This window comes from Myotis daubentonii, chromosome 4 (genome assembly GCF_963259705.1).
Source record: "Myotis daubentonii chromosome 4, mMyoDau2.1, whole genome shotgun sequence".
In the NCBI taxonomy this organism is placed as follows: domain Eukaryota; kingdom Metazoa; phylum Chordata; class Mammalia; order Chiroptera; family Vespertilionidae; genus Myotis; species Myotis daubentonii.
The window spans coordinates 6,974,993-7,000,027 of NC_081843.1; the positions used below are offsets into that span (position 1 = coordinate 6,974,993).

At 38.6% G+C, this 25,035-nt stretch overlaps 1 protein-coding gene across 4 annotated transcripts in view; it reads left to right on the forward strand.

The window, feature by feature from the left end:
* Positions 1–17,031, forward strand: part of RBBP6 (RB binding protein 6, ubiquitin ligase) — a 32,402-nt gene extending 15,371 nt beyond the window's left edge. Inside the window, exons 7-19 of one of the 4 annotated variants that reach the window (XM_059692100.1) lie at positions 214–353; positions 2,736–2,908; positions 4,960–5,063; positions 5,189–5,523; positions 6,946–7,042; positions 7,181–7,259; positions 7,357–7,411; positions 8,777–8,845; positions 10,316–10,402; positions 11,069–11,431; positions 11,718–11,819; positions 12,690–14,444; positions 15,023–17,031. In XM_059692100.1, coding sequence (XP_059548083.1) covers positions 214–353; positions 2,736–2,908; positions 4,960–5,063; positions 5,189–5,523; positions 6,946–7,042; positions 7,181–7,259; positions 7,357–7,411; positions 8,777–8,845; positions 10,316–10,402; positions 11,069–11,431; positions 11,718–11,819; positions 12,690–14,444; positions 15,023–16,613 — 4,950 coding nt within the window. In that variant the 3' untranslated portion in view covers positions 16,614–17,031. The remainder of the gene's footprint in view (positions 1–213; positions 354–2,735; positions 2,909–4,959; positions 5,064–5,188; positions 5,524–6,945; positions 7,043–7,180; positions 7,260–7,356; positions 7,412–8,776; positions 8,846–10,315; positions 10,403–11,068; positions 11,432–11,717; positions 11,820–12,689; positions 14,445–15,022) is intronic. The other 3 variants (XM_059692102.1, XM_059692101.1, XM_059692103.1) reach the window with 3 other exon arrangements.
* Positions 17,032–25,035: the final 8,004 nt, after the last annotated feature.

A 25,035-nucleotide genomic window follows, 5' to 3' on the forward strand; every position in this document is an offset into this window, starting at 1 on the left:
AATTGTCAGGCTTCAAATACTGGCTCAGCCACTTAATAGCTGAGTGAGCTTGGGCGAGTTACCTGATTTCTCCAAGCCTGTTAACTTTTTGCCTGTGGATGGCTGTTGTGAGGATTAAGTGAAATCATGTGTAAATAATATATATAGTTAGTAAACACTACATGTTAGCTAATGTTAAATTTTTCTCCCTCCTCATCTTTCGTCTCTGAAAAGGATAAGAACTTCGAATCTGGTCCTAGGATTAAAAAGAGCACTGGAATTCCCAGAAGTTTCATGATGGAAGTGAAAGATCCTAACATGAAAGGTGCAATGCTCACCAACACTGGAAAATACGCAATTCCAACTATAGATGCGTGAGTATTCAGATTAAATATGGCCTGTGGGGACTGCAGTCAGTCCAGGTAGAGTGTTCTGTTTGCCTTGAGCTTGGGACTTGGCCACTTCTGTGTTAGGAATGAGAAGCTGCAGTCGGCTCCATTTAAAGCACATTCTGTTACCAGAGTGTCACTTCCCTTGTAGTCTTCTAATTTTTTTCTTTTTCTGTCATTCCCTGCTTTCCTCCTCATTCACATACTTACTGCCACATAAACTCACATGCTACTTGCACTTTTTAAGTTAACAAGACAGATATCTTAATAGTTTTGAGAAACGAGGCTTAAGAATAAAAGTTCTGCAATATGTCAAGGTAAATGTAAGTGCCAAGAAGTGAAACACTGAGGTATCTGTGTGAGTCTTAAGATTCTAAAGTACGGTTTATTTTGTAAACCATTTGTTCAGGCCATCTCTAGCACAATAAGCTATACATTAATGCTCATTTTTAATGAGTTTTCAAATTTAATTTTGTGAGCTAATTTTTAATGAAATGGATAGACATGAAAACCTAAGGAAATAATAGTTCAACTAGTAAGTTCCCTTTCATGAGCTCTTACTAATGCTTCTAATTACCTTTTTGTCACTCTCAACATCTGTGAACTCACACAACACAATATTAAATGTTTTAGAGAACAACTTCATAGTGCATAGGAATCTCTATGTTGAGTGGTCTAGGCATTCACGTGCCACTGCCACCGCTGCTGCATTTATAACAGGTCCTCCAGGCGATCGTGAAGTTACCTTGACAGACCTCAATTTAGAAAATAAGATGTCCCTGTTCGCAATGACATACACAAGTATTTTATGTAAGAGCACAGTTTTTCCTCAGCTTCTTGCTGTATTGTTGAAAGTAGTGTAGTGAGCCAGGGAGGACAATGAAAATGGCTGTGCCATAGAATGGTATCGAAAAGATTTCGTGTTTTTGAGTAGATACTTCAGTAAATGTTTTAGTTCACAGATAAGAAAATTCCCAACCCTGCTCACTTTCTTAACTTCACACCCATCTGTTTTTTATCGGTTACCATCTTGTATTTTTGTGGTTCATCTTAGAGTAGCTCGTTACGCTGTTTCTAATTCAGACATTCCATACATGCTTCCAAACAATTTTAGGTTGAAATTATTTTTACAGACACAATTTAAGAGCAGACCGCTTCATCTTAATAAAATATAGAAATAAAGTATTTAAATATTTGTGTTGGAAAAATGAGCATCACCTGTGAACCAGAGTTAATAATTCATTGCTTTTGAATGGTGAAATACAGAAAACTCATTTATGTCAAACACGCAGCAAATGCTGGGGAAAATGGGAGCCCAAATATTTTAATTAAAACTTTCACCCTCTCCATTAACACCACTAATAAGCAACTCAGATTCTTCTGTTTCTTTTTCTATCCTCTCTTCTTTTTTTTTTTTTTCTTTTCTTTTCTCTCTCGGGCAGTGGGAGACTCCTCTTTCACAAATTGGGAACAGTGGGGCATAAGCAAATTGACACTTATTTCTGGAATCGTGGTGATGTCTATGGAGCAACTGCAACACAAATAGCACACCTCAGGTACCTTCTCTGTCCAGTGAGATAAACACACTGTTCCTTAACGAGATAGGAAATTTCTCTAGGGATTCCTGTTTTACAAGTTTGCCTGATTACAGAGAAGATGGGGGTGTTGGACGCAGTGGTGATGAGTCTGAGAGTAGCGTGTGTTTTTTTTTTTTTTTTTGAATACATTTAATATCCAACATTTCTGCAGGTGTTACTTTAAATTTTTGTAACATGTTCTAATCATTTAAGTAAAAATTGACTATAAATGGACAAATCTCTTTTAAAATACTAATTATAAGTAGACCACTGGCCACTAATTATTGGTGTGGTTGGTGACATAGTATTTCCCCTTATACCAATTTTAGTTTCCCATATTATGTGGCATTCACAGTAATTACCTTTACAGGTATTGAGGACTGTTAGACCATGGAGGGGTTCCCCCCCTCCCCCCCAGGAAACCTGGTAGGGTACAAAAATGTGATCAGGGTATTGCCGTGTCTAAGTTTGAATCCTTTTGTGGCACTGAACGTGTCACTTTACCTTCTGGCCCTCAGTTCTTAGAGCTATGGATTCTAAGATCCTTTCAGCCACTTTTATAGCATTCTTTGTTTCTTTTTGTATACTTGTTGAGGATTTTATGTCTTTTTGTTGATTAGATGGAGAATAATAATTGCTCCCTTATTTTGGAAGATATTACACTCATGTCAACTAATCAGGCATTGTACTGAATTATAAGTTCCCTTTATGGATATAGCAGAACTTGTAAATGTCTTAGAAATACTTTTCCTTCTTAACAGTGTTAAAATGCCAAAACCTTCTTTTACAGAGAAGCATATGCAATTGGGAAGAAAGAAAAGCCACCTTTCTTACCAGAGGAGCCTTCTTCATCTTCTGAAGAGGACGACCCTATCCCAGATGAGTTGCTGTGTCTCATCTGCAAAGACATCATGACTGATGCCGTTGTCATTCCCTGCTGTGGAAACAGCTACTGTGATGAGTGTAAGGCATGCTCAGCCTTTGAAGACATAGATTTTAGAATATGTATACAGTTGACCTTTGGCAACATGGGGGTTAGGGGCGTTAACCCCTAGTCAGAAATCCAAGTATAACTTAGACTCCCCCAAACTTAACTGTTACTAGCCTACAGTTGACTAGAAGCCTTACCAAAAAATAGTTAATTTCATATTCTGTATGCTACATATATTATATTCTGTAGTCTTATAATAAAATAAGCTAGAGAAAAGAAAATGTTATTAAGAAAATCATAAGACAGGAAATACTTTTACAGTACTGTACATATTTATTGGGGGGAGATCCATGTATAAGTGGACCCATGCAGTTCAAATCCATGTTTAAGGTTTAGCTGTTTTACTTGGAAAGGCACTTAGCAACATTGTGAATTTTAATACGATATGAAATGTTGGTAATTGATTGAGCATTTAATAATGAGAACTCTGCTTTTGCTGCTACGTTTTTATTTTTCTAAGCAACAGCCTCTCTGTCCTTTCAATATTTGAATTAACCAATACCTTCATCAGGGCGTGACTGGCTGTGATGAGGTTTTATAAAATGTAGAATTCTTGTTTCCTATACATTTTATCTTTAATTTTATTTTAAATAAGTTTTTATTGATTTTACTTTTTTATTGATTTCAGAGAGGAAAGGAGAAGGGGAGAGAGAGATAGAACCACCAGTGATGAGAATCACTGATCAGCTGCCTCCTGCACGCCCCCCAACTGGGGATCGAGCCCGCAACCTGGGCATGTACCCTTGACCAGAATCGAGCCTGGGACCCTTCAGTCGGCAAGCCGACACTCTAGCCACTGAGCCAAACCAGCTAGGGCTCCTATACATTTTAAATGGTATACAGTGCAGATATTTTAAAATGGTAACTAATTCCCTTTTCTGGATTGTGAAAGATATCTTATGTGGCCTCCCTTTTACCCAAGGTTTCACTGTGGTTTCAATTAACCAGGGTCAACCACAGTTTGAAAATATTAAATGGAAAATTCCAGAAATAAACAATTCATAATTTTTAAATTGTGCACTGTTCTGAATAGCATGATGAAATCTCATGCTGAGCAGTTTTGTCCCACCTGAGACGAGAACCATCCTTTTGTCCAGTGTCTCCATTTCCCTCACATAGTCCCTTAATAGCTATATTGGTTATCACATTACTGTCATGGTATCACAGTTCTTGTATTCAAGTCACCCTTATTTTACTTATTGATGGCCCCATAGCACAAGAGTAGGGATTCTGGCAATTCACATATGCTAAAAAGAAGCCAGAAAGTGTTTCCTTTAAGTGAAAAGATAACTCCTGAGTGTGATTTAGAACCGCTCTCTGTAAGATTTAAAACCGCTCTCTGTAAATAAATACCAATATTTTGTCATGTGGTTACCTAGAGCTTTTTTTCCTGATACTCATATTAGCACTTTTTTATTTTCTGCCACTCATCCTAAGTTTGTCCCTTCTTACTGAAATAAAAATGGTATCATCTGAAAGTTTCACTGCTCTGGCCTTTTTCATTTCTAAAGATAGTTTTGAACTATAAATCTGTATTTGGGGGCCTCTATAGTGCAGACTAAAGTCAAGAGAGGAGGTCACTTAAGACTTCTTTCAGAGTGTGTCTTGGATTTAGCAAACCACTTTGTTACTGAATTTTTTTGTTACACTGGAACATAATTAGTGAATCTGTAATTCAGTGTTATTCCTACTTAATGTGCTATAGATGTATCTGGTTTCTTTGAATAATGTTTCTGTTTCTTATAAAACCCTAGTAAGCCATATAAAGTTCTTTTTTTTTTTTTAGACTAATTTTTCCTGTAATATTCCAATTACTAGCTCAACAAAGAGAAAAGTATTTGAGAAAGAATGCTTTTTTCAAAAATTTAAATGTTTAAATTCATGATTTCTGTTTTTAAGGCAGAAAGAAGTTAGAGCAGAGTACTATGAGGCAAGAGACTAGAAATGATTAGTGATAATGTGCTTGGAAAACAGTAATGTAACTGGACAGTCCTATCATTAATATTTAAAATGTTATATATAGGTATAAGAACAGCACTCTTGGAATCAGAGGACCATACATGCCCAACGTGTCATCAAAATGATGTCTCTCCTGATGCTTTAATTGCCAATAAATTCTTGCGCCAGGTAGCTGTCTTTCTATTCCTTTTATAATAACACTTTTATGAAAAAATGTTTTAATCTTTTAATTGATTTAACTACTTGCGTAAACACTGCATTACATTTTCTGCATTTTTATGTTTGGTGTCTAGGCTGTTAATAACTTCAAAAATGAAACTGGTTATACAAAAAGACTACGGAAACAGTTACCCCCACCACCACCCCCAGTACCGCCTCCGAGACCACTCATTCAGCGGAATCTACAACCTCTGATGAGATCTCCAATATCAAGACAACAAGACCCTCTGATGATTCCAGTGACGTCTTCATCAGGCCACCCGGCTCCCTCTATATCTTCATTAACTTCTAGTCAGTCTTCCTTAGCCTCTGCTGTGCCTGGAAATTCATCTACCCCAGCGCCCGTACCTGATATAACTGCAACGGTCTCCATATCAGTCCACTCAGAAAAATCAGATGGGCCTTTCCGGTAAGTCTGGATTCCCAGTGTTAGGAAACAAGTGAGAACAGTAATGTGGTTTTTATGTATGTTGTTTTAATGGTTGCTGTAGTGACCTGCAGTTTGTATGTCCTTGTGGACCACTGTGCTCAGCAAGGTGGGCAACTTGTAAGAAATGGCTTACTCTTAATTTGAGGAAGAGGTTGATTGGCCATGATTAAACATCCCAAAGTAAAAAACTGCAGGTTGCCCTGACCGGTTTGACTCAGTGGATAGAGCGTCGGCCTGCGGACTCAAGGGTCCCAGGTTCGATTCCGGTCAAGGGCATGTACCTTGGTTGTGGGCACATCCCCAGTAGGAGGTGTGCAGGAAGCAGCTGATCAATGTTTCTCTCTCATCAATGTTTCTAACTCTCTATCCCTCTCCCTTCCTCTCTGTAAAAAAATCAAAATTATATTTTTAAAAAAACAACAGCAAACTGCAGGTTGCCAACACCCCCTTTTACATGTTGAATTGTATCCCATAACAGCTCAGCAGTCCACTGGGGTGAGACTTGACTTGTGGTCATACTAATGTATTAGAAATGAACAGATATGAGCAGAACTAAGAACGATTTTGAAGGCAGAGGAAGGGAGCATAAAACATTGGTAGAGGTAGAGAGGTCAGCAATAATCATTGTTTTGGAGCATAATTACCTAGAAAAGTAGTGAAGATTTATTTAAATATTTCCGCTTAAGAAATAAAAGTGACCTTTGACCATGTAATCCAGCAGTTCATAAATTCTTAAGAGGTCAACCAGTTGTGGGTTGTTGGGTGGTGGTTTTTTTTATCCTAAAACTGAGGATATGTTGGTATTTTATTGTTTTTATTGATGGAGAGAGAGGAAAAAACAACAACCCGTCAACGGGTTGCCTTCCGCATAGGCCTCAACCGGGGTATAGAATGATTCCAGGGGCCTGTTCCAGGCATGCCGAAGCAAAATCTTCAGGTGTGGGACCTTCACATGTATATGTAACAAATCCCACTGATAGGTAGGTTAGCCTTTCATTTGATTAACAGTGGGAATAAAGCCCAGAGTTCATTGGATTATCTGAAAATTGCCCCCTTTAATTTATTGGCAGATTTAGAAGTAGAATTTAATCTTGATTCTGTATTGTGTGTGTGTGTCCCACACTTTGAGCTCCTTTTTTTTCAAGCTTTGTTGTTATAACTTAACTGATTTCTATCATAGCCATCATAAATCCTTGATGGTGCTTCTTGAGGTTTCTTCTTTCTACTTTTCACTTGTATGTGAAGGACTCTAAAAGTCCAGTCTCTCACCTTCCTCAGAAGTTTTCATCATCTTTGATTTAACTCATCTTAGTGCAGAGGATGAAAAAACAGTTGTAACTTTTACTCTTAATCCTCCATGTCTGATAACTTTTTAGTGTATTGTAAATTATTGTTTTTTAGGGATTCCGATAATAAAATATTGCCAGCTGCAGCCCTTGCCTCAGAACATTCAAAGGGAGCCTCTTCAATAGCAATTACTGCCCTTATGGAGGAGAAAGTAAGTTTTACTGGCTTTTAAATTTGTAGACTTTTTTTTTTTTTTAACAATAGAGTTTTTCTGTTTTGAGGTGCTTGTTTGTTTGTTTAACTATTTGTTAAAAACTATTTTTTTATTTGTGTTTTTTTTTTCCTAAAGGGTTACCAGGTGCCTGTGCTTGGAACCCCATCTTTGCTTGGACAGTCATTATTGCACGGACAGTTGATCCCTACAACTGGTGAGTAAAATCATTCTGGTTTGAACGTTTTTCCTATAACTTTTTCTAAACACAATAAAATATTTACTTACTGTTCTTGTTTATTTTTGCTTCCAAGGTCCAGTAAGAATAAATGCTGCTCGTCCAGGTGGTGGTCGACCAGGTTGGGAGCAGTAAGTATATGTTTAAAATAATCTTCAGCTGATTGCTTTGAGCTAGATAATGGAAACTATAATCTAGACCAGGGGTCCTCAAACTACGGCCCGCGGGCCACATGCAAATACAAATATTGTATTTGTTCCCGTTTTGTTTTTTTACTTCAAAATAAGATATTTGTAGTGTGCATAGGAATTTGTTCATAGTTTTTTTTTAAACTCTAGTCCGGCCCTCCAATGTCTGAGGGACAGTGAACTGGCCCCCTGTTTAAAAAGTTTGAGGATCCCTGATCTAGACATTGTATTGATGAATGTCTTTTGCTAACTCTTATATGTCATGTTACCATGGTTTTTATGTAAAATACCACAAATTCAAAATTATGAAAATTCTTTTTTAAAAGAATAAGTAATTCTTTTTTAAAATTTAAAATCTTATAAATTCCTTTTATTTTTATGTCTTAACAAATGGTGATATTGACAGGACCTTAATTAATGAATAGATAAGAATAACTTGAAAGAATAGTTTAAATACTGACTCACTTATCCTAACCGATTAAACTTCTTCCTGTTCTTAATTTGGATGTTCAAAATTTGAATAAATAAATACATACTGAGATGAAAGCCCACACAACACAAAATTTCTCATTTTGAATAGTCTGTGTTAGTGTCATTTTACTGCATATTAATATTTAAATGGTTTTCTACCCTGAAATACAATAAACTTTGATCTTATTAGCATATTAAAAATCGGTAGATTTCTTTATCTTTCTATATATACAATCATTTCTGCTTATATAATTCATATTAACAGGCTTACATATATGTATAAACTGGCTTATATTCTAAAATTTTGATTATTTTGTTGTTGTTTGAAAGATAAACCAAATATCTTTTATAAAATATTTAAATAAGAGACTAATGGAACATATTAGGGAAAATGTGGGCTTTGCAGACAGGTAGACCGGGTTTGAATCCCAGCTCTTCCATATACTAGCGACATGACAGTGGGCAGTGGGACACCTCTCAGCCTATTTCCCTATCTATAGAAGTTGATTGGTACTGCCTCCCTCAACATATAAAATGCCTACACATTGCCCGGCAGGTAAGGGCTTTGTTCCTTTTCTGTAACAATGAGTTCACAGACTAACTTATAGAATGCTAATTGAACATAATATTACAGAAAATAGTCTATATTGAGGTGTCATTGTTAAACACATTAATCAGAAAAATTAGTTAAAGTAAATGTTACGCATATCTTCTCTATTTGAACTTGTAAGAGTTGGGAACAGGGAGTAAGAAACATTTTCAAAGTAAAGTTAATGTATACACACTAAAAAGGTAATGTGTTATAATCAAGCTTATTTTATCTTTCTTTCCATACAGTTCCAACAAGCTTGGATATCTGGTTTCTCCGCCACAGCAAATTAGGAGGGGAGAGAGGAGTTGCTACAGGTAGGCTTGCTAAAATTCTTGAAAAACACTAATCTGATGACACACTCAAAAATATAACACAGAGAAATTAAAGCACAGTTATAGTTTACACTAACTTTAGTCCTCAGTAGTCGCCCTTAAGAGGTCTAAGAAAAATGGATTATGTCAGTATTTTAATTATGGTTTTAAGGCTCCTTCCCAACATCAGTCAACTGCTTTCTCCCTGTCAGCACACAGCAGATTGTTGGCTTACATACTCTTTTGAGGGTAGAAGGAAGTCATTAAGGCCCAGAGCGTATTTCAGTTAATCAGCTCAGCGCCCAAAGCTCCCAAGTGTGAAGCATTGTATTTATTTCTCTTCTAGACCCAATTGCCCAGTCTTTTTTTTCTTTTCTTTTCGAAAAGAAGAGACCAGGAGAATGTTGTTAGGAGCTCGTGCCCTGCACAGGAACAAGCTGTACTAATCTAACAAGTAAATAAGTCATACTCACACACCACCAGAGTAAAGGGTTCTCCAAGTTAACTTTATGACAGGATTAGTAAAGGTGATTTTGTGGACCTGGACTTAACAGACAAAATTTCCTGTTTGTATGTCATATATGAAGATTAATACCCTGTTAATTTCTAAATGCTTTTAACCAAGATTTGCTTATAATTAGATTAACAGGTCATTTTTGTTATTAATTCACTGTAATTTTTAACAAATTTTATCGAATAGGCCATTTGTTAGAAAAAACACTAGTAATTTTGCCAACATAAATAAATATTACATATCTACAATTACAAATCTACATTTTTAAATCCAAGAATCACTGCTTATAAATAATGTTCTACAAGTGATTAGCACATGACCACACTGCATTGCATGAAGCAGTTGTTTCTGTTATCATGTGGTGTGACTTTTTGCAGCAGTTTTCACACATGCCAGCCCATGTTCTCACATGCTAAGCCATGCCCCAGGCATGTGCATTTGTTTATTCTTGGTAACTGGTGAATGAACACATTTGCTAGACCTATTCAGTATAAATTTAAAGACTTTTCTGTGAAATTAAACTTTTATGCATACTTAATTTTAATTACACAGACATGTCTACATAAGTATAAACAGGTAAACTAATTTGTCAGTTTTCTTGTCATACACATTCAAAAAACCTACTTTATTTTTACTATATAATGGACTTTCAGCTTTAATGGACAACCCCTCACCCAAATTAGTCCGTTATATTGACGTTTTACTGTATTTTCTAGTGCTCCATTAAGAATTGATAAGTTTCTGAAAGTAAACTAATACTTCCTTATAGATCACATTAATGGAAGATAATATTTACTAAATCAGACTCTGAAAAGAGGCTTAAAATCTAAGCACCCCTCCTGCTACTACTTTATATTAGTGAGCTATAATTTAAAGAATCTTTAACAGAAAGAAATCCACTATTTTATTATCATTATTTTTTAATTCTTACCTGAGGATATGTTTTTCATTGATTTTAGAGAGAGAAGAAGAGAGAGAGAGAAAGAGAAACATCGATCGGTTGCCTCACGCAAGTGCCCCAACCAGAGATCAAACCCGCAACCTGGGTATGTGCCCTGACTGGGAATCAAACCCGAAACCCTTCATTGCATGAATGACACTCTAGCCAGGGCAAGAACCCCACACTTTTAAAGAAGCCATTATTTCTTTGATGAGGCACAAATCAGAAACTTTGGCCATCACTGTTATTTTGACCTAAACCTTTGAGAGAAAGCAGTGTAATTTTCATTCATTACAAATGTTAAAACTAGTAATTTATTGTACTTTGAAGGGTCTTTACCCACTTCTTCCCTCAAAAATTATACGAAGTGTTTTTCCTCCTTTTAAACTTTGAGTCTGGGAAGACATTTTGGGGAGAATTAAGTGCCTTTATTACAGAAATAGTAACCTGTCAGCTAGTTCCTTTAAAGGAAAAATTAGGAACTAATGAGATAGTTGTAGGGTGATGATAAATCTGAACTTTACAAAAGAAACTTTTAAGTATACCTTGGCTGTACAGAGAAGGCCCCGTATACTTACATCATCTCAGTCCCTAGGTAGCCTTTATAATTATTTTTATATGTAAATGATGGTACATATAAGTGATATCAGTGTTCTTATTCTAATCCATTGTTTATAAGTTTGAAAATAATTATGGATAGAAAAGACAAACTTACTTATCTCAGATGATTTTAGTTTGAAGAAATAACATCTTGGAATTTTTATTTCTCCAGAAGTATAAACCGTGGACGACACCACAGCGAAAGATCACAGAGAACTCAAGGCCCATCACTACCAACAGCTCCAGTTTTTGTGCCTGTTCCGCCCCCTCCTTTGTACCCACCTCCTCCACATACACTGCCTCTTCCTCCAGGTGTTCCTCCACCACAGTTTTCTCCTCAGTTTCCTCCTGGCCAGCCACCACCTGCTGGGTATAGCGTCCCTCCCCCCGGGTTCCCTCCAGCGCCAGCCAATTTATCAACACCTTGGGTATCATCAGGAGTGCAGACTGGTCATTCAAATACCATCCCAACAACACAAGCACCACCTCTGTCCAGGGAAGAATTCTATAGAGAGCAGCGACGGCTAAAAGAAGAGTAAGTGTGTTCATTTGAAATTATACACTTTCATTTTCTGATGTAACCTTAAGCAGGTATCTATGGAAACATTTTCCATTGTTTCCAGTTAGTACAAGAAAAATCACGTAGAAATCGAACCAAAGCCATACAAGCAACTTCCTCAGGGATTCCTAGTTATCTGTAGTTTTAAAGTGGAAAACTAATGGCAATTTCATTCATTTCATTCATGGTCTAATTACATTTGTCTTGTTAGTTTTCTTAAATGGTTTTTGTTAACTTTCACTCTTTAACTTTATTTTACTAGGGAAAAGAAAAAGTCCAAGCTAGATGAGTTTACAAATGATTTTGCTAAGGAATTGATGGAATACAAAAAGATTCAAAAGGAGCGTAGGCGCTCATTTTCCAGGTTAGTGTTTTGCAAGCCTTCACAACAGAATTACAAATGGGACTTTGCCTATCCAGGGATTAGCTATGGATATAAATAACACTGCACTTACGGAGTTTTTCTGATTCGGTCTAGATATATAGAAATGGAGACGTAGCTTATTTCCCAATATCCTTTTATTGAAATAATGTCTCAATGTCAATTCTATTGTGTAGAACTAGCAGTTATGGGGATTAAAGTACCCTTGTCCCTTGAACTTTATTTATAATGTGAAATAATTGGGAAATGTTTGTGGAAGGAAAGAAATAGGGGAATAGCCAAAGCACATATCTGAGGACACTGTTACTTAAGGCTACAGCTTCTTGCTGGAACATTAACCTGTGTAATTATGGTGATGTATGAAAGAATACAAGTTGCTTTATTGATAGAAAAACTGAATTACTATAAAAATTCCCTGGAAGTTTGTTTAAAAGACTTATTTTTTAAGCTTACATTTGAAATGCAGTTTCTTTTAAAGCTAGATTATATTGGCCAACATAGGATAAAAGATATTGCTCATATTTAAATGGGCAAATAGGAAGTAAAATTTAAACATAATTGGCATTTTTTTAAATGTTAAGTTTATTAGCTCATATAACTCACAGTACATTAATGCACTTCACTCTAATTGTTAAGGTTTCACTTTTGTTTTGTAACAAGTGATTGATCTGACCTTTGCATAGTGTATTTTATTCCATTCCAATAAAGGCCACTGTGCCTCTTTAATCATCCAAGATGAAATTTGATAGAAAGATAGAACCCTAAGGAGAAGCATGCTAGAATCTGAGAGTCTGTGTTTTATTTTGTATATATTTCTCAACTGTCCAACTGTTGTTTTGTTTTTGTTTTTAGGTCTAAATCTCCCTATAGTGGTTCCTCATACTCCAGAAGTTCTTATACTTACTCTAAATCAAGATCTGGTTCAACGCGGTCACGTTCTTATTCTCGATCATTTAGCCGCTCACACTCTCGTTCCTATTCGCGATCACCTCCATACCCCAGAAGAGGCAGAGGCAAGAGTCGAAATTACCGCTCAAGGTCTAGATCTCACGGATATCATCGATCTAGGTCAAGGTCACCACTATATAGACGATATCATTCACGATCAAGGTCCCCTCAAGCATTTAGGGGACAATCTCCAAATAAACGTACTGTACCACAAGGGGAAGCAGAACGTGAATATTTTAATAGATACAGAGAAGTTCCACCACCATATGACATAAAAGCTTATTATGGCAGGAGTGTTGACTTTAGAGACCCATTTGAAAAAGAGCGTTACCGAGAATGGGAGAGAAAATACAGAGAGTGGTATGAAAAATACTACAAAGGTTACGCTGCTGGAGCACAGCCTCGACCATCAGCAAATAGAGAGAACTTTTCTCCAGAGAGGTTTTTGCCACTTAATATCAGGAATTCTCCCTTTACAAGGGGCCGCAGAGAAGATTATTCGGGTGGACAAAGTCATAGAAGTCGAAACATAGGTGGTAGCAACTATCCAGAAAAGCTTTCAACAAGAGACAGTCACAATCAGAAGGATAATACAAAGTCAAAAGAAAAGGAGAGCGACAGTGCTACAGGAGATGGTAAAGGAAGTAAACACAAGAAACATCGAAGGCGGAGAAAGGGGGAAGAAAGTGAAGGCTTTCTAAACCCAGAGTTGTTAGAACCTTCTAGAAAATCAAGAGAACCTACAAGTGGTGAGGAAAATAAAACAGACTCATTATTTGTTCTTCCGAGTAGAGATGATGCTACACCAGTTAGAGATGAACCAATGGATGCAGAATCCATCCCTTTTAAATCAGTGTCTGAAAAAGACAGGAGAGAAAAAGATAAGCCAAAAGCAAAAGGAGATAAGACCAAACGAAAAAATGATGGATCTTCTGTGTCCAAAAAGGAAAATGTAAAACCTGCTAAGGGATCCCAAGAAAAACTAGAGGGAGAGCGTGAAAAATCTCCTCGATCTGAACCTCCACCTAAAAAAGCCAAAGAGGAGACTCCAAAGACAGACAGTGCTAAGTCATCATCTTCCTCTCAAAAAGATGAAAAGGCCATTGGCACCCCCAGAAAAGCTCACTCTAAGTCATCAAAAGAACACCAAGAGACAAAACCTATCAAAGAGGAAAAAGTGAAGAAAGACTATTCCAAAGATGTCAAATCAGAAAAACTAACTAGTAAGGAAGACAAGGCCAAGAAGCCTACTGAGAAAAGTAAGCCTCTTGACAGCAAAGGAGAAAAAAGGAAAAGAAAAACTGAAGAGAAAGGTGTAGAGAAAGACTTTGAATCATCTTCAATGAAAGCCTCTAAACTCGAAGTAACTGAAATAGTGAAGCCATCGCCAAAACGCAAAATGGAACCTGATATTGAAAAGATGGATAGGACCCCTGAAAAGGACAAAACTTCATCAACAGCCCCAGCCAAAAAAATTAAGCTCAACAGAGAAACTGGTAAAAAAATTGGAAGTACAGAAAATATATCTAATACAAAAGAAACCTCTGAAAAATTGGAGTCATCATCTAGCAAAGTTAAACAAGAAAAAGTCAAAGGAAAGGTCAGACGAAAAGTAACTGGAACTGAAGGATCCAGCTCTACTCTTGTGGACTATACCAGGTATTTGATATGGGTGGGTGGGTGAGTGTTTTGGGAGAGAATTTCCTTTAAAAGTGGAATATGTTAAGAATGTGTTTTGATATTGGGGGTTGGGCTGGTTTACTTTAAAGATAAGCTTTTAAGTCAGTCAGTTTTGGGGGTGAGTCATTGTGTTTATGCAGTCATGTGCTTAAACAATTTATATCTTTGTTAGAGTAGACTTACTCCTTTTGGAAGTTAAACGTGTGGTTTTTTAATATCTTCATTGATTTTTTTTTTTAGAGAGAGAAAGGGAGGGAGAGAGAGAGACATCAATGTGAGAGCAAAACATTAATTGGCTACCTCCTGCGTGCATGTGCACGCACACACACACATACACACACACACACATACCCCGCACCATGGATTGAGCCTGCAACCAGGGTATGTACCCTGACTGGAAATTGAATCAACAATCTTTTGGTGCATGGGACAATGCCCAAACAACTGAGCCACGTGAAACAGGGCAGAGAAACATCATGGATTAGCCTTTTTATATTTATCAGTGTTTTAATAAAAGTAAATTCTTCATTAATTGAAAATATTTTATTTCTTTTTAGTACGAGTTCAACTGGAGGCAGTCCTGTGAGAAAATCTGAAGAAAAAACAGATACAAAGCGAACTGTCATCAAAACTATGGAAGAATATAATAACGATAATACAGCTCCTGCTGAAGATGTCATTATTATGATTCAGGTCCCTCAGTCCAAATGGGATAAAGATGACTTTGAATCTGAGGAAGAAGATGTTAAAGCCACACAGCCTGTGTCAAGTGTAGGAAAACCTGCCAGTGTTATAAAAAATGTTAGCACTAAACCAGCAAATACAGTCAAGTATACTGAAAAAGAAAGCGAGCCAGCAGAGAAACTTCCAAAACTCACCAAGGAAGTGAGCCATGAAATCATACAACATGAGATCAAAGGTTCAAAAAACTCTGCATCTAGTGAAAAAGGGAAAACCAAAGAGAGAGATCATTCAGTGTTGGAGAAGGAAAATCCTGAAAAGAGGAAGAGCAGCACTCAGCCAGAGAAAGATAGTAATTTGGACCGTCTCAATGAACAAGGTAATTTTAAAAGTTTGTCTCAATCTTCCAAAGAGACTAGAACTTCAGATAAGCATGATTCCACTAGAGGTTCCTCAAAGAGAGACTTTTCTCCCAGTAGAGACAAAAAAACGGACTATGACAGCAGAGAATATTCAAGTTCCAAACGTAGAGATGAACGGAATGAATTAACAAGAAGAAAAGACTCTCCTTCTCGGAGCAAAGATTCTGCATCTGGACAGAAAACTAAGCCAAGGGAGGAGAGAGATTTGCCTAAAAAAGGAGCAGGAGATTCTAAAAAAAGTAATTCTAGCCCCTCAAGAGACAAAAAACCTCACGATCATAAAGCCACTTCTGATACTAAACGCTTAAGTGAAGAGACAAAATCTGTAGATAAAAATCCTTGTAAGGATCGTGAGAAGCATATGTTAGAAACAAGGAACAGTAAAGAGTCAAGTGGCAATAAATTACTGTATATACTTAATCCACCAGACCCACAGACTGAAAAAGAGCAGGTTGCTGGGCAAATTGATAAGAGTGCTACCAAGCCTAAACCCCAGTTAAGTCACTCCTCTCGACTTTGCTCCGACTTAACTAGAGAAACTGATGAAGCTGCTTTTGAACCAGATTATAATGAAAGTGACAGTGAAAGCAATGCATCAGTAATAAAAGAGGAAGATACTTCTGGGAAAATTCCTAAGGAATTGAAAGAGAAAGTCACAGAAAAAGTAAAAGAGAGCCCGGACACAGCAGCAGTCACCCAGATAGGTGTCGCCAGGAGCCAGAGTCAGAGCAGTCCCAGTGTTAGTCCAAGTAGAAGTCACAGCCCTTCTGGAAGCCAAACTCGAAGCCACAGTAGCAGTGCCAGCTCGGCAGAAAGTCAGGACAGCAAGAAGAAGAAGAAAAAGAAGGAAAAGAAAAAGCACAAGAAACATAAAAAACATAAGAAGCATAAGAAACATGCAGGCCCTGAAGCAGAATTGGAAAAAAGCCAGAAACACAAACACAAGAAAAAGAAATCAAAGAAGAGCAAAGATAAAGAGAAGGAGAAGGACAAGGAGAAGGAGAAGGAGAAAGATGACCAAAAAGTGAAATCTGTCACTGTGTAGAAGGACAGATTTTAAAAATTGACTTAATTACTAAGTCATCTGTATTAAATTTTGTTATAATGTAAAGAGATTCAAGCCTTGTAAATAATGATACGGAAGACCCTGTGCTGCACTTAAAATATTGCTGCTTGATTATTTGATTTTTACATCAGAGCTTTATAACACGAACTTTTGTACAGAATTGTGAGTTGTGACCATGTAACATGAGAGGTTTTGCTAGGACCTATTATTTTTAACCACCATTAATTAGTTGGGGTGGAGTTTACTGTACTGTGAAATTTTCACATTTGAATTTTTTAATTGCCTGGCAAAAGCTGATATCAGTTCTAAAATATCAGCAGAATGATTTGCTGAATTCATTACAACCCCGTTATGTCACTTTTTGATTACAATAAAAGTTTTCAGGAAACTTTTCAAATGTGGAATATTACATTATTTGAAGAAAGTGTCATGTCTTTCTCCTTCCATTCCCCTATTTAAAATACCCTTTGAGCCTTTAAGGTGACTTGAACATACAAAATTCTGAAGTAAACATAGAAGATGTGTTTTATTGGGGCAGGTAGTAGGTGGCCAGAAGTAAGAAATCAGCATTAATTGGAGATTCAGCTGAATAAATCTGGAAGGGCCTTTTTTAAAAAATACATCTTTACTTATTTTAGAGGGAGGGATGGAGAGAGAAACATTAATGAAAGAGGAACATTGATTGGCTGGCTGTCTGCTGCATGCCCCCCAGTGGGGATTGAGCCAGCAACTGTGACATGTGCCCTGACTGGGAATGAACTAGTGACCTCTTGGTTCATGGGTTGATGATCAACCACTGAGCCACACTGGCCAAGCAAAAGATCTTAAATAGTGATTAAAAGTTTGGACTTGAGTTTTTTTTGTTTTGCTTTGTTTTTTCTGGACTTGAATGTTAGAGATGAGGAATTGTGATTTGTTTAAGGTCGTGTTTGTATTGACACCCTGATGGTGTATTAGAGCCTTGGTAAAGTGCCAGCTAAAGAACACACAGCACCTGTGCCCAGTCCACAGAAGCAAGCAGCAATAGGTCCGGAAGCACTTCATACAACTTACGGATTTCCTTCATGGCTGTGGTTCAGGAAGCGGAGTGTAGGCAGTGAGAAGCTATTGAAGATTTGGATTTAGGACACTTGGGAAGCAACCATATAAACAAATTTAGAAGGTGTGGTGGGAGGAGAAAGGATGCACCTCAGCAGCAGTTGGCTTGTTAACCTGCCTCCTTGCCTTGAAGTAGTGCTTTCAGAGTGTGTGTGACTCCAATACTATGTACAGTTTTGGGGACCTGATTTCTGGTGGTACGTAAATATACTTTCTTAAATATGTTTCTAATATATAAAGGAAAACTTTTGGGCAGTTTAAAGAAAAGTCATATAAGGGACATAAATCAGCATCCTGAAAGCTGTTCGGGACTACATTAAATTTGGGAAATGCTACCTTTAAAGGGCTGTGCTTTTGTTACGATTCTCAAGTCACATTTGTTTTTCCCCAGACATTTATCACTAGGGATTGGATGACTGTCCTGCCTACTCCCAGCCCTTGCCCACCCCACACACAAAACATATTAACACTTCTGCATTAGGTACCCCAGCCAGACACTTTTTTAATCTTCACCTGAGGACATGTTTATTGATTTCAGAGGAAGGGGGAGAGATGAACATCAATGAGAGAGAAACATGAATTGATTGCCTCCCTTACATGCCCTGACCAGGGATTAACTCGCAACCTAGGTATGTGCCGTGACCTGGAATCAAACCTGGAATGCTCCAACTAACAGCCACCCACCCAGCCACTCCTAGTGGCTACACTCCTAGTTCCTAGTCATCTGGGCCCATATCCAGATTGTATCTCCCACTCACAGGATTTGGGCACCCAGGACTATCAAGTTCCATTGTGTGGGGTCAGTTTCATTACCTATGCTTATCGTCCTTTCATTTTTAAGCTCACCTGACCCTTAACTTCAGTTCACTCCTAAGACAATTTTCCTGAGTTATCACCTGTGATCATTTCCCTCCTAATTTGAAACGCAACATTTTGTCTACAATCTGGTCTTTTAGTGCCATCCTCGGCTTTGTTCAGGACTAAGGTGTCAACTCATCCCTTAGTCACTCTTCTTTCTACTGCCTGTGGTTGCCTGTACCTCGTCATTTCAACTACATAACATCCCCAAACCTGCTCCCCTTGGTCCATCTTGCTGTTCCTAAACAGTTTAACCCCTAACTTAGGTAAGGGTTCTGAGCACTGCTTAATGAAATTAAAGACTTGAAATAACTTTGCCAGGCAATGTCTAGTTGCTTGTATTTATTTGATCCTTAAAAATTCTAGGGTTGCCCTAGCTTGTTTGGCTCAGTGGATAGAGCATTGGCCTGCAGACAAGGGTTCCAGGTTCGATTCCGGTCAAGGACACATGCCCGGGGTGCAGGTTCAATCCCCAGTAGGGGGCATACAGGAGGCAGACCATGATTCTCATCACTGATGTTTCTATCTCTCCCTTTCCCTCTGAAATCAATAAAAATATATTTTAAAAATTCTAGTGAATTATGATGTGTTGAGCAGAAAATCCCCTGCCTATGAAGGTTCAGTCCAGCCCTTGGATACTCAAGTCTGGTGCCTAACCAGTCCGCATCCCTGCCATCTGAAGGGGCTGGACAAAGTTTAAGATCCAGTTTTTCTGGTCCTCTAAAAGGCCATATATCTCCCTATCGTCTGTTCTGGGCTGTTTCATCTGCCTGGACTTTCCTTCCTCTGCCTGTCTCAGGTTCCTATTCATTGTTCAAGAGTCAGCCTTTCTTTTTTGGATTACTCCCTCACAGTGCCAGCCTGCCCACACCCATGAGCAGTAGTCACAGCCTCACTGAATATGCTGTAGAGACACTCCAAGTTGTTTTCTATGGGCTCTGCCTGGTCGTCTCCCTCATGGGACTAAGTGTGAGCGCCTGAAAAGGAATGTGTCTGGTTGAATTCCAGAAGCCAAACTATGCCTTGCACATAATGTTAGAATTGGGAAAATGAAAGCATTTTTTTTAGCTTTGAAGTTACATTTTGCAAACATCCTGGAAACCTGTTGGTATGCCACTTGTTTCTAGGGCAGAGAGTAATTCTTGAGAAAATAGAACCCTTCCAATACCTAACCACTCCAGCACACCAAGGGAATTGAAAGACAATCGGGGACCTAAAAATAACTCCTTTGCTAGTCTCCACATGCCAAATGAAGGGAGCTACGTCTCCTCTGAAATGGTTAAGCTAGTGGTTTATGCATGTGTCCCCATCTGTCCACTTTCTTCTGTCCGTAATGAATGCTATCATTGTACAAGACTGCAGAACAAAAGCCCTGGTTCAGGATATGTCCTTTTCTGCATCCTTTTATACAACTCATTTACCCAATCTGACTTCAGCGGGTCTCATTTTAGTAAAAAAAAAAAAAAAAAGCCTCATTAAGGCATAGATATGTATATACTAGGTGTACCGGTTAATAATGTGGATTTTATAATCAAAGGAAACATAATTTCAAGAAACATCAAAAGTGCTTTATTCAAAGCAGGGGTCCTCAAACTACAGCCCACGGGCCACATGCAAATACAAATATTGTATTTGTTCCCGTTTTGTTTTTTTACTTCAAAATAAGATATGTGCAGTGTGCATAGGAATTTTTTCATAGTTGTTTTTTTTTTTAAACTATAGTCCGGCCCTCCAACAGTCTGAGGGACAGTGAACTGACCCCCTGTTTAAAAAGTTTGAGGACCTCTGATTCAAAGTAATGTCCATCACTAGCTACACATTTCCCTGTCTTTCAGGTAATTTGTGGATACTGACCCAATGGAACTTTTCTCTTTTTTTGAGGCAAGCCATGCAGAGACCCAATTTTCCACTTCTTTGTATATTTTGAAGTGCTGCTCAGAAAGCGCATGTGCCATTGATCCAAACAAGTGGTCGCCTGAAGGAGCAAGGTCTGGTGAATATAGCGGGTGGGTTAATATTTCCCAGGCAAAATCTTTTAACATGTCTTTAACTGGTTTCAAAATGTGTGATGGGGCGTCATCATGAAGCAAAATTACTTTGCTATGTCTTCTGGCACATTCTGGTCGTTTGACGATCAAAGCGTGGGTCAAATTGATTATTTGTTGTCCGTAGCGATCAGTATGAATGGTTTTAGAAGCTCATAATACACCACACCCTTCTGATCCCACCAAACGCAGAGTATTGTCTTCTTTCTGAAGCGATTTGGCCTTGCAGTTCATGTTGATGGTTGACCTGGATCAACCCATGGTTTTGTGCATTTGGGATTCTCAATAAATCCACTGTCATCACCAGTCACAATTGGATGCAAAAAAGACTTTCGTGCCGTTGAAGCAACATTTCACTGATGACTTTTCCCTGTTTTCAATTTGTCTTTCGTTCAGTTGGTGTGCCACCCATTTTCCTTCCTTTAAAGTCTTTCCCATTGCTTGTAAACCATCAGAAATTGTTTGCTGAGCAAAGTTTAATCTTCCTGCAAGTTGTTTTTGAGTTTGACATGCATCTTCATCCAATAATGCTTGTGATTGTTGATCTTCAAACTTTTTCGGTTGACCTGGATGTTCTTTGTCTTTCACATCAAAATCATCACTTTTAAAGCATTTAAACCAGCATTCACAAGTATCTTGAGATGGAGCCTGTTCACCATAAGCTTCCCGAAGTATTCAGCAGCACTTTTCTTCAAAATAAAGTATTGAATTAAGACTTCCTACAAATGCTCTTTTTTTTGACACGAAATTCGACATTTTTAAGCGTAAAAATATCTATGACATTAACACCTTCAGCAAATTTGACATATGAAGTTTTGAAGTTTGTTGTCAACACAACAAAATAGCATACATATCTCCCTAACCGGTTTGGCTCCGTGGATAGAGCGTCGGCCTGCGGACTGAAAGGTCCCAGGTTCGATTCCGGTCAAGGGCATGTACCTTGGTTGGGGGCACGTCCCCAGTAGGGGTGTGCAGGAGGCTGCTGGTCGATGTTTCTCTCTCATCAATGTTTCTAACTCTCTATCCCTCTTCGTTCCTCTCTGTAAAAAAAATCAATAAAATATATTTAAAAAATAGCATACATATCAAATCGCATCCATATCAACATATGTGTAACTCCATCTATTGAAAAAATCCACATTATTAACCGCTACACCTAGTAGTGTACCCTACATTTTCTTCTCATATGTCATGAGTACTTTGAACTTTAAGAATTGTACATGGTGCCCTAGCCAGTTTGACTCAGTGGATAGAGCATCGGCCTTCAGATAGAAGGGTCAAAGGTTCGATTCTGGTTAAGGTCACATGCCTGAGTTGCAGGCTCAATCCCCAGTAGTGGCTGTGCAGGAGGAAGCTGATCAATGATTCTCATCATTGATGTTTCTATCTCTCCCTCTCCCTTCTCTGAAATCAATAAAATATACATACTAGAGGCCTGGTGCATGAATTCATGTACATTGAAAGGACACTAATTAGTGGCCAGTGAGGCAGGATTGGGCGAGATGGGCTGGACACGCCCTGGTGTCAATCTCCCATGGTCCCTCCCCTGTCAGCCACATCTGGGGCAGCGTCTGCAGAGTCAGTGGGGTCCCTCCAGCAGCTGGGGTCCCTTGGTCTGGCGTGTGGGGATCTGGCCGAAACCAGCAGTCCAACTCTGGGGTCCCGGAGTGCGAGAGGCCACTCTGCAAAGTTGCTGTCGCTCGGCAGCTCCGGCATTGAGCATCTGCCCCCTGGTGGTCAGTGCACATCATAGCTGTCGGCCAGTTGGCCAGCTAGCCAGTCGCTTAGCCTTTTTTTTTTTAATATATTTTATTGATTTTTTTTTTGTTTGTTTGTTTTTTTGTTTTTTTTTTTTACAGAGAGGAAGGGAGAGGGATAGAGAGTTAGAAACATCGATATGAGAGAAACATCAATCAGTTGCCTCAACCAAGGTACATGCCCTTGACCGGAATCGAACCTGGGACCCTTGAGTCTGCAGGCCAACGCTCTACCCACTGAGCCAAACCGGTTAGGGCATCCTTTTATATATATACTAGAGGCCCAACATGCGATACCGCGTGGCCCTGCCCACCTGGGTGCGCCCCACTCACCTTTCCGCTATACTCGTGGCCATGGCTGTACCTGCCTGCCACCCTGCCCACCCGCCCACTGCCCCGCTGTGCTCACAGCCCCGACCACCCGCCACCCTGCCCGTCCACCACCTGCCAACCTTGCTGCAATTGGAGCCTGTGGGCCAAAGGGGAGGGTCCAAGAGGTGCTCCATGCATCTCATGGTGATCAGTTGTTTTGGTTGTGATGCCTCTTGGCCTTTTATTATTTTGATATATAAAGAATTGCACATGGTCATGAGAGAAGAGAACTGAATAACCTAAGCCACATCAGTCCTTGATAAATGGGTACTGGGAGCTGCTGTATGTAACAGTTCTACACACACATATGGAAAAGAGATGGAGTTAAGGCAATACTCAGATTTCATGTGAATTGGTAATGTAATCTAAACAGCTTATCAAGGCTCCTCTTTGTCATAAGTCTCTGAGATTATTTTAAAGATCATGTTAACATGACTTAAAAATAACTATTGCTAATTTCTTTATGCACTTTTTAAAAAAAGCTAATGGAACCCAAACCGGTTTGGCTCAGTGGATAGAGCGTCGGCCTGCGAACTGAAGGGTCCCAGGTTTGATTCCGGTCAAGGGCATGTACCTTGGTTGCGGGCACATCCCCAGTGGGGAGTGTGCAGGAGGCAGCTGATTGATGTTTCTCTCTCATCAATGTTTCTAACTCTCTATCCTTCTCCACTCCTCTCTGTAAAAAATCAATAAAATATATTTAAAAAAAAAAAAAGCTAATGGAGGGTGGGCAGTGATTTCATATTCAAGTCAACACCAGCATGAATCTTGATTTTCCACTTGGAAATAGGCCTATTTGGTAATTTGCTATGAAGTTTGCTTGGTCAGTATAAATATTTTTCTATTTAGTGTTCCCTTCTTAATAGTAAAAGTTACTAACATAAGAGTGGTCATAAATTTAAAATTCAAAATAAAACACTTATAGAAAGACTGGCACCTTATCACAATTAAATTTTTTTAAATTTTTCAATTACAATTAATGAACAATATATTAGTTTCAGGTGTACAACCCAGTGTTAGACATTTACATAATTTATGAAGGGATCCCCTGATAAATCTAGTACCCATCTGACACCATACATAGTTATTAGAATACTAGAGGCCTGGTGCATGACATTCATTCACTCGGCGGGGGGGGGGGGGGGGGGTCCCCTCAGCCCGGCCTGCTCCCTCTCACAGTCCAGGACACCTCGCTCCTTACTGCCCACCTACAGTGGAGGTGGGAGATGCTTCCGCCACTGCCACTGTGCTCACTAGCCATGAAACCGGCTTCTGGCTGAGCAGCACTCCCCCTGTGGGAGCACACTGACCACCAGGGGGCAGCTTCTGCGTTGAGCGTCTGGCCCTTGGTGGTCACTGCATATCATAGCGACCAGTCGTTCTGCCACTTGGTCAATTTGCATATTAGCCTTTTATTATATAGGATTATTGACTCTTCCTTATACTATACTTTACATCCCTGTGTTTATTAAGAAGTACAATTACCAACTTGTACTACTTAATGCCTTTCACTTTCTCACCTATTCCAAAACCACTTTCCATCTGGCAATCATTAAATGGTCTCTATGAGTCTGTTTCTATTCTGCTTGTTTGTTTATTTTGTTTTTTAAATTCCACATGTAAGTTAAAACATCTGGCATTTGTCTTTCTCAGTCTGACTTATTTCACTCAGCACATTAACCTCTAGGTAAGTGGTTCTCAAACTTCCTAATGTCGTGACCCTTTAATACAGTTCCTCATGTTGTGGTGACCCCCAATTTCATTGTGACAAATTGAACATAATTAAAGCATAGTGATTAATCACAAAAACAATATGTAATTATATATGTGTTTTCCGATGGTCTTAGGCGACCCCTGTGAAAGGGTCGTTTGACCCCGAAAGGGGTCGTGACCCACAGGTTGAGAACCGCTGCTCTAGGTCCTTCCGTATTGTTGGCAAATGGCACGATTTTATTCTATTTTTATGGCTGAGTCATATTCCATTGTATATATGTGCCACCTTTTCTTTATCCATTCATCTGTTGATGAACACTTAAGATGCCTCCATATCTTGACTATAGTAAATAATGCTTCAATGAACATATGGATAGATATGTCTTTTCAATCTAGTGTTTGGGTTTCTTCAAATAAACATCCAGAAGTGGACTTGCTGGTTCTTTCTTTGACTCTTGCTATATCCTTTGTTTTAAAGTCTTTTTTCGTCTGGTATTGCTATCCCAGCTTTTATTTTTTATTTCCATTTTCATGAAATATCTTTTTCCACCCCTTTAC